General features: G+C 31.2%; 1 protein-coding gene across 4 annotated transcripts; it reads right to left on the reverse strand.

The window, feature by feature from the left end:
* Positions 1 to 95: 95 nt before the first annotated feature.
* Positions 96 to 10471, reverse strand: LOC123702885 (nicotinamide/nicotinic acid mononucleotide adenylyltransferase 1). Of its 4 annotated transcripts, XM_045650728.1 has the most exons (8): positions 10239 to 10471; positions 9577 to 9688; positions 7665 to 7776; positions 6184 to 6378; positions 5785 to 5886; positions 5304 to 5464; positions 4589 to 4883; positions 96 to 926 (listed from the first exon to the last, which is right to left on the reverse strand). In XM_045650728.1, exons 1-8 carry the CDS (start codon positions 10312 to 10314, stop codon positions 906 to 908), a joined length of 1074 nt encoding a protein of 357 aa, XP_045506684.1. In that variant the 5' UTR covers positions 10315 to 10471; the 3' UTR covers positions 96 to 905. The 4 variants fall into 4 exon arrangements, with proteins under 4 accessions (XP_045506684.1, XP_045506685.1, XP_045506683.1 ...); XM_045650729.1 differs by lacking the exon at positions 4589 to 4883 and having other exon boundaries at positions 10239 to 10470; XM_045650727.1 differs by lacking the exon at positions 96 to 926 and having other exon boundaries at positions 4248 to 4883; positions 10248 to 10471.
* Positions 10472 to 10879: the final 408 nt, after the last annotated feature.

The raw sequence follows: 10879 nt of genomic DNA on the forward strand, positions 1-10879 counted from the left end.
AGTCTTTCTGTTCAATATTTCAAATCAACCATAAACAACCACAACGTTAAAATCTACAAATGATCAATCAAATTTGTTCAACAAAATAAAAATAAAAACGATTATCAACGAAACTTGTAACACGAATAAAAATGTATTACATATTTCCCCCTTTAAGATATAAAACAGACATTTAAATTTCTCACCTTCAAACTAAACTTAACAAATTAAACTTTGTCTCTTTCTTTCATCACGATCAACGTGCTATTTCATTCTTGTTAATAAAGGTGCGCTCATATGATGTTTACACTTATTATACTACTTTTTTTTAAGCTATTGCATAGCTTCTATCGCGGGCCTTGAGCGCGGGGACAGAATCCAGAAATTCCGTAACGAAAAACCTCACGCTCCCCACTCCGACGGGCACGGAGGTGTGGCTTGAAAGCATGCTATGCAATAGCTTTACCGCGGCAGTCCCCGAGTGCCACACGTCTTTTTTCATTTATATATTTAAGTGAGCCAGCCCATGTTTCACACTACCACACGCATATAAACACAATTATAAAGTAATTAGGTTCTGCAATTTGTTGCATTAACATTGCTACCATTGGACGGTAGATTTGATTTTTTTATCGCTTGCAAAAACGAAACAGTTTAGCAAAGTATCGTAAAACTAGATTTTTATATTGTTTTGACGGTAGATTCAATATCAAATCCGTAAACAATTTCACAATGTTCTCTAGAATGCTATCTTACAAATTTACAATACAATGGTTTCAAACCAATACTTTCAACTACCGTCTTTCAAAAACATCTACCGTCAAAATTTATCTTTCAAATATCCAACTACCCTACAATTTGCATTGAATTATTATTTATATTTGCGCGTACGGCGATTTATGGTCGCAAGTCGCGCAGCACGTCAGCTACAACGGACAGCCGCCTCCCTGTGTGAAAATAAAAATATTTATTAAAATACAGCATTACTATTGACCGTAGCTTTTACTAAGATAAAAACTAGGGTGTATGTTACATATCTGAACTAATTACAATGCGTTACAAATATGAATATGCATGGTCATTGGTCATATTGTGACGTCAAACATCTACAAGTTAGGAAATTAAATTACGAAGTTATAAAATCATTTTTTTTTTAGATACGCTATAGGTTTATCTTTTTTTTGATATTTTTGATTTTCTTTTGATATTTTTTTTTAGATACGCTATAGGTTTATCTTAAGGAATCTTTAAATGCTATGTTAAGCCTAATGTGGAGACAGCTTTATGATATAAAAAATGCTTCCCCTACGTCACTCCTAATGAAACTAATTTTTCTTTCTCTTCTGACTTTGTTCTAACTGTTATAGTATTTATTCCCTGAATAATAAGCTGAGCAAAAATCTATACTAATATTATAAAGCTGAAGAGTTTGTTTGTTTGTTTGAACGCGCTAATCTCAGGAACTACTGGTCCGATCTGAAAAATTCTTTCGGTGTTAGCCCATTTATCGAGGAAGGCTATAGACTATATATCATCACGCTAAGACCAACAGTAGCGGAGCAATGCGGGTGAAACCGTGAGGCACAGCTATATACACTCATCAACTATATTATACACAGTGTGCGTGATAACTACTCAGACCAGACCATAAGCCATCTTTATCTTTTTAATGTTCTCTATGTTTTAAAATTGACTTCATAAATATCTAGTTAATATTATGAACCTATAGTAGGTTAATATTTTTCCATCAATTTATAAGTCACTTCTTATTGTAAAAAGTCCATACTAATAAGTACAAATCAAGAATGTTATAAGATGTTTTCAGTTACATGCCATCATGCTGCATGACATGCATTATTTATATTTTTCATCTTCACTTAGCAAATTACTTTATAGGTACATTGCAAAAACACAATACATGCCTGACATACACCATAAACCATGCAATAGAATAAAACATTAAAAGATATACACATTCACTAGAATGCCTACAAAGAAAATTTTACAAAAGGAAAGGGCTAAAATCTATTGAAAAACAAAATGATTACAAAGGAAGAAAGTAAAGCCTCAATAGAAATAATAAAACAGGGGTTCTACAATAAAAATGCTTCTTCACATTAAATATTTATTTAAAATTTCGTATTCCATGGAAGCTTTACTGGTAACATAGATAGACATTGATACATTAAAACATTATAATATACTATAATTAAATCTTATTATAACATACAACGACAACAATCATAAATGCGAACGTTTCCGAACGAAACAAATTGACACTTGTAAAATTAGCGCCAAATTTGAAAATCCATTATTTCAACATGGCGTCAAAAAATTGTGTTGTGAACATTTACGTGTGTTTACGTAATAATAAAATAAATATGTTGAAACTTCGCATTTACAATTACAATATAATTAATACTTAGAGGTACTTTTAGCCACGAGAGATCAAATTAAATAAGTTAACATACATATAATGTACACAAAGTTTAAATATCGTAAGTATATACTTAATAAAACTTTAAAAATAACTTGATATATTACTTATACATTATTATGAAAGATATTTTTAATATTTCTATATAAATTTCACAAACAAACATTAAATTCGGTTACAAAAGTAATTGGCACTAAATACGTAGTTATCACAGGAGGTATAAAAATTTTGACACTAACATTGCATATATAAATTAAGCAGAAGCAACTTGAATTTACTCATACAAAACACATTAAATAATTAATAATAATTATTGTGATTAATAACTAGGACTATTTTGATTGACATTTATAATTATAAATACAAATACATAGTAGATTTGTGTGTAAATAGACATTTGAGCGTTAGGTAAGTCCATTAGGGTATATTCTCTATAACGTTGTAGTGATGTAAATAAAAAAAAAATTAGTAAGTAAAAACATGATTTGTACATAATGTACAGTTTTCTTTCACATGTTTTGTGCATTTTTGTAATGTTACAAAATTAAAATATAACCATTTTGTAAGTTAAAAGTTATAATTAACAAAACTAGTCAAAAGACATTTAAAGTTTACTTAACGACCAATGAAGAGATTAATAATATATTATGTAAGTAAAATAGCTGCCTAGCTTACTTATTCTTTCTTTCTATTCTCTTCTATCGTTATAGATATTTTGTGTAAATTCAATTTTATATTATTGACTCTTTACAACCCAAATTGTTGTTGTGTTTGTTTACATGACTTCAGTATATTATCCAACTTTTATATTAAATAACTTTTTATGATATATGAAAAAAAATTAAACACCGTACTTATTTCACACATAGAGACAGAAAATTATCTTACGATTTTATATTACTTACATTCTATATTCATTACGAAATTCTTTAAATTAGACTTATGTTATTCGATACTACATAATATCCATATATTTTATCCTTATGGTATTTACCAATATAATACTCAGAATTCAGATAAAGATATTAAATAAAGGAAGTTTTCACTTCATGACCTTAAAAGGTATACACTTGCAGACATAATGAAATTGTGTGAAAAGGATGCAAGATACGTAACATATCTCCATCCCTTTCGTACACGACAAAATGTCAAAAATCTATAATAAGAGTCTTATATTTGCTCATTACTTATTTAATAAGATATATTCACTTTATTGACTTCGTTTTTGTGCTAAATTCTTTCAAAAATTCTTCTATATTATCATAGTTTAAAAAATTTGTTCAGAAAATAAATAAATTGGAAAGAGAACAACACTTCGACAACAAAATAACAGTTAACTTATATTAAATTTATATCTTAGTATCTCTGTACTTAATAACAATAATAGGTATAAAGGTACAAGTCCGAGACGGGCCGCAGACCGCAAACTGCAACAGCAAACTGCAAGCGACAGCACTTGTTTCTATGAACATCTATGAATCACTGCGCGTTGCGTCTGCAGGCAGCAGTGTCGCCGCGCTTAGAAGCAATTTCATAGATGTTCATAGAAACAAGTGGTGTCGCTTGCAGTTTACTGTTGCAGTTTGCGGTCTGTGGCCCGTCTCGGACTTGTACCTTAACGGAAACATAGGTAAATATTGTAACAAGTTTTGTAAATACAGAAAGTCAGACAACTTATACAGTAAAACAACATACAAAATATTCAGTAATATGTAATAAAATATACCTATAAAAATTTGTAAATCAATTGGTACGTGATACGTATAAATAAAAATTAATACGAATTTTTTTTTACGAATCCATATTTCATTGATCAAACCCGTATAAATCTGCCAAATTAGGCTAATTACACACAGCTCACACAATCGCCTCCGTATCGCTTATAACATGTATACCGTGCTTAGTCAATATGAGCTTGACTATATCGTTACAACTGCGCGTCTTATAATTCCTACTTTCATCCTTCAACTTTATACTCTTAACCTTATCACAGAGCTTACTTACTTCGCTCTTACTTTTCTTCATGTCATCTGGCTTCAACTTTCTTATAGTAGAAGAGGAGCATCTTTTCTTGGGGACTTTTCTGTCAACGCTGCCTTCACTTAGTCTGCGTTGGCTCAAGTCGTTGTCGTTTAGGAAACTGTCAAGCGAGTGGGTATCGTGTGTACTCACCTTATCGAACGTGTGCTGTGTGACGTCACTGACGATTTTGACAGCCTTCCCAGGCACGTAGCTCGGCGACACCTTGTCTATGTACGCCATCTTGGGTTTCAGATTGTCCATGGGCGTCACTGTATCTGTGTGCGCTAATATGGACTTTTTAGCGCGTTTTATGGTCACGGTTTCGTCTATTATCGATGGTTTGTCGCGTATGGATATGAGTATGTTCTTGAAGCTGGTCACTTCGGGTGATTTCATGATGACGTCCTGCGGTGATCTATCGTATGCTATGTCTGTGTTATACTCACTGTGTCCGGGCAGCGTGCGTAGAGGGAATGTTTTATTAGTTTCTGTCGAACAAAAATATACTTTTGGTGTCATGTTTTAGTCATGTCATGAGATAGTATTGTATAAAGGGAAATGAGAGTAAAAAATAAACTTTTAACTATTTTACTTAACTATTCTAGCATCAAATAAAGGTTATATTAATATTTTTTATATACAACGGGTCACTGTCATTATTCATATTTTGTGTAATAATATTTAATAGCATCTTATGACGTCATACCAACACCCGTAACACCTTGCAACACGCTCTAACTGCTACAAGCTTGTAACAAGCTAGAAACAACGCCCAACACCGTCGACCCCTCCCAAAACCTTTGACCCCCACCGACCCCTGTGACCCCCAACCGACCCCTGTGACCCCCATGACCCCCAAACTCACGTAACACCCGCCGTGGCCCCGTACAACCGGTGCTGCCGTATATAAGCGAGCACCGCGTCATCGGTCAGGTACTTGGCGCTCTCCCCACGACGCACGAGCCGCCTGAGCACCGTCGAGCTCACTTCGTTCACTATATAGTTCGTTACGAGGATTACGTTTCTCTGCAATTGGAATAAAAAACATAAATATACAAAAACATAATGCTATTACATATTGCTTGTTGACAACAATTTAATTGCCTTTAAATAATCGTTATATTCACGGTATAAACACGTAATTTGCGAACACAAACATGCAATATTAACTCACTTTTTTTTTAATCAAAATGATGATCTTTAATATTTTATTAAGCTTTTGTTTACATAAACGATTCTTTGATTTAACTTTTTCGTAAAATTAATATAAACAATCTAGCCTCAGGCCCTGTTGTATTTAAATGTAAACACTTTACACTATATAATACACAAACACTAATACTCACCCTATATTTATAAAGCATATCCGATTCATATATGAACCTGCCCGGATCGCTACCCGCTCTTGATACGACTACAATTCCGTGTTGTCCCAATATTGTTTCCAACTGAAAATTTCAAATCGATATATTTATAATTTTCCATAAATTTAATTTAAACCGAAGGTTTCATAAAGAAATGTTTAGTACTGGTAGTTTGTAAAATTTTTAGTCTCAATTAAACGAAATGTTCTGAAAATATTTATCAAGTTATCAGCATACATATTTTCCTACTTTATGTAATGAAATAAAAACATAGAATGATGCCACCCTCTACTGTTTTCATAAAAAAAAGTCTCTACATAATTGTTTTTTGACAATAATCTTTTGGCAACTGCAATAAAAAAAAATCTTTAAATTTCTTACATCTTCATCCGACCACAAGCCGGGCGTAGCAAAGGATTCCAATAGATCAGCGCCACACAATAGCTTGACAGTGACATTATCAGTGTTGCCATTTAACTGGTTCGAGTTGTAGTCGTCAATGTTGTTGACGTTTAATATGTCATCCGGCAACCAAGATGGCGGATCTGTTAGGTGCGCGTGGTTGTTTAATATATCCTGGAATTAAAAAACATATATTCTATGATTGTTTTTAATGTTATCATGATAGGATTAAACTGTTGTAGCATATACAATGTCATATACTAAGAAGCTATTTTGTAAATCACCTAATAAATAACGACTTTATTCTTCGCCCGTGGTACATATTTCGCAATAAATGTTCCTATGTTCCTATGTTCTTTCTCAGGGTCTAAAGATTGTCTGTGCCAAATTTCATCAAAATCGGTCCAGTAGTTTATGAGCCTATTCATTACAATCAATCAAACAAACAAACAAAGTTTTCTTCTTTATAATATTAGTGTAGATGTAGATTTCATTATAAAAGGTTATGATGAAATTGAAAATATTATGAATGTTATATATAGAGAAACTTAAATATATTAATTCATTTTACAACAAACTATCTGATATTTCTGACTTCAGTTACACATTCTGACAGCCCTAAGGAAAAAAATCGAATACGGGATTTTATGACCTTAATGTTCACGTATTTATAGATTATATCAAAGCATTTATTAGAATAATTAATTTCCTACTACCTATTACCCTAAATACCTACCTGTTTCAATAAAATACACAATATATGTACATAAAAGATAATAACAAAAAATCCTGCAACTGCAATGCTTTGTTCCAAGTGACCTTGTATTAAAGATGGTACATATTATGACCTAGGTATTCTGTCCTTGTAGATTAGCCTTGACATTTAAAAGGCTATCGATCTGGATGACTCATTTCTATATTGAGGTGTATTTATTCATTGCACTGTGCACTATGCAATTTGCTTAATCAAAATCTAATTAATAACTTTCCAAGGTATTGCGTGTTGATAGTAAATAATGCATAAAGCTATGTACACACATGTTATGTTGATTTGTTAAATAAGGCTAAGGACGTAATACAGCTAAACTGCACGCATTTGAGGCGGCAACCATGAGTAGAATTAATATGTAGTAAGTTTAACAATTCATTTTTCACTTGTATTTAAGAAACCAAACACATATTTTGAAATCGATCTTCAAACTGTGAAATGCGATAATCGCGGCTTTTTATTTTTTAACGTCGTATGCGGCCTTAGCCTAATCTTTATACTATAAAAATGAATCGCAAAATGTGTTGGTAAGCGCATAACTCGAGAACGGCTGAACCGATTTCGTTAATTCTTTTTTTTTAATATTCCTTGAAGTACGAGGATGGTTCTTATGGAGAGAAAACGTAAACATGTACCACGGGCGAAGCCGGGGCGGACCGCTAGTTTATTAATAAATTATCAAGAAACTAACTTGATGATGCTGCATAGAAGCCCTAGTTCTCGTCCATCCCGCTTGTTGCGTCTCCCACTCCGACACCTTGACCCATGCTGACGATCGCAACGCTAATTTTAACATGGCAACCCTGAAAATTATATTTCAAACTAGAACTATTTTCGATAAATGATGGAACAATAAAATCTTTTTATCTAGTACCAATTTTAATTAATATGAATAATAGTGTATAAATATATTTTTTATTTAATTTTATGCACGAAAAAAATAAAATAAGAATGGGACGGAAATATCATTATCTTATTATCACTAAATTTCATTACAGAAATTCTTTTTTGGTGACTTTAGTCTTTACAATGTTTACATATGTATTGTAAAAGGAAGAAATAAATGAATTATTATTATTACATCCTGATAATAACCAAAACAAATTAAATGTATGACTGTACCAATAAATATGAAAATAACTAAACAGATTTGGATCAAACTTGGTTTACAAAAAGTAACTATATAACTTAAATTATATCATACTTTATTAAATTGATAAAATCAGGGTTGTGAGGAGCGAATTAAAAGAAAAATTTGTTTGTGATAAGAAAATATGATTAAATTTATATGCAATAGGCATGACGAAAGATTTTGAAATCCTCTTCGATAATGTGTGTACCTATAAGTTGGCGCGGAGAACCCCGAAACCACGTATTCGTGAATTCGCAATTATAACTATTTCTGTTCTGAGTCGTTAAAGCATACGTGAAACAATAGAAAATAAAGAAAAATGCGTATTCTCAACATATTCATAACAACAAAATACATCTGACGTGAGTTGTTTACTTAAGCGTGACGTCACGCGCGTTTTAGTCAAAATGGCCAACTGCAGAATTTCAAGGTTTTATTTTATTGATAATCTTATTAATCTTAATGTTTTTAAGATTTTTAAGTCACTATATTTCATTTATTTATTATACATTTTCCCTTAAAAACACTAATACGATCATTTATGGATACTGTCGTCATGCCTAGGTATTGAATGAATCAAGCCAGCTTTGGAGAATATGGAAGTAAACATCATAGAAAACATCATAGTGATTTTAAAATATTAATCATATCTGTAAATTAAACTAATTTACACTACGGAAGTAAAAAAGATTATATCAATAATGTACGACTCATAAGTCTTTACATAACATGACATCACTAAATATGTAAACAAAAGATAAGTATTTGGTTTCATTTATAAATAAATTATTAATTATAGTATTTGAATAGTTTATCAAAGTGTGATGCAAGATTAAATGCTATTGTTTATAAAGCTATATACATATAAATATTATATATAATTTTAATGTAAAATATCTCTATGATTTGTAATATTAAAAAAATTTTTTTTGGAATATATTTATATTTAGTAGAAGCCAATTAAGAAAGATTTTAAATGAAAGCTGTCCTGAAATTGACAGATTTAATAAATCACAAGCAAGGTTATTAGATATTTTTTGAACTTGCATCATACCTCAACCTAATCTTTCCTACTAAAAGTTATTAGAAACATTTAAAAATTTAATAGTCCACAGAATCTTGTTATGAACTATTATTACATACTAGTAGCTGGCCCAAAACAATTTGTCCTATCTTCGCATAAATTGTCAAAACCGTGAAGTTTAAATAGCCGCATTTTATTAATTTCAGGCGCAATTTTTTTGTTCTTTTCTTTCATAAGATCCTTCTCCTAACGATAACCAACAGATCAAAATAAGAATTATCAAATCAAAAGCCCAGCTGTTCACGTGTGATGTGGTGAGCGTGACCAAGTATAATAGGCATTCATCTTTATATATTGAAGATTTTAGTCACTTGATATAGTATATACTTTTATATAATATGTAAGTATATGAAATATATATAAAAGCTATTTATATAAATACCTTACCTATGACTGGCAGCGACAAGGTCCTTCTTGCCATACGCATCATGTACAGGAGACACAATACCTCCAACTATTGTGCCTAAGCTTAGTGAATGTATGTAATCCTTGGCTATTTCTGTAACAAATACATATAATATAATAATAACACATTTAAGTATAGGTTAAATTAATCTACACTAATATTATAAAGAGGTAAACTTTGTTTGTTTGTTTGATTGTAATGAATAGGCTCATAAACTACTGGACCGATTTTAAAAATTCTTTCACTCGTTTTTTTTTACATAAATGATAAGATGGAACATTGCCCAGTGCTAGTAATACAATACAAGTTACAAGTATGGATTTCTTAAAGCTTGTTCTGTCCTCTACTTGACTTCTATTTTTTAAACATTGTGTAACACATTCACCGCACATAAATAGTCAATAAAAAACATAACATAATTTATCGATACGGAAAAAAAATAAAAATTTCTAGAACGAGGAACACGCTTAAAGTTTTTTCCTCAATATTTACACTAGAAATTATGATAACACTGATATTGGTATATTTTAAAAGTACGTGAGTATGGAATAAAGATAAAAATATGGTTTCCAGAAATTTCTTCCAGAAACGCCCGCGCCGGTAAAGAGAAGCACACATGAAAAAATGTAAATTCGACACATACCAAACATACGTAAGTGCATATAAGTTGGAGGACTGAAACTGCCACAAGCCATCAGTACTATTTTTCCTTGAGACATTTTGGGTCTGTATCAAAAAACACTAAAATCACTTAATACGGCTAAGTTATTAAAAACATATGGGTATCGTACAATCAAATAAGATTTAATTTTTGGAATTCCTTTACAAATTCAACAACCACTTATTTTCAACAACAGCGACTTACTAATGATTTGACACTTGACATTTGGAAATTAAAAAGATATATTTTTTCTTTGTGATGAAGACATGTCTATTTGGAAAATTGAAAAGACGAAAAATTATGCGGGACCGGTAATCTTAGATTTAGATCATATCTAAGCCAGTAATAATAACCAAATTCTCACCTGTAACACTACTGAAAAATTTCTAAAGTAAAGGGGATGAATATAAATTATGCGCTAAAATATAAATACTTCTTCAAGATAAATGCATTTGCAAATGTTTTTTGATTTTTACATAGTTTTTCACTTTGTTCAAACCTACGCAGCCTTTACGCAGCAAACCTTTAGCAAACATTCGTTTATTGTCATTCATTTCTTGTTTTTAAATTTTAAATATTTAGATAGTTGAAGTGAAACTTCTTTATCGGGGTTGGAAAAAAAT

Source organism: Colias croceus, chromosome 24 (genome assembly GCF_905220415.1).
Source record: "Colias croceus chromosome 24, ilColCroc2.1".
NCBI lineage: Eukaryota > Metazoa > Arthropoda > Insecta > Lepidoptera > Pieridae > Colias > Colias croceus.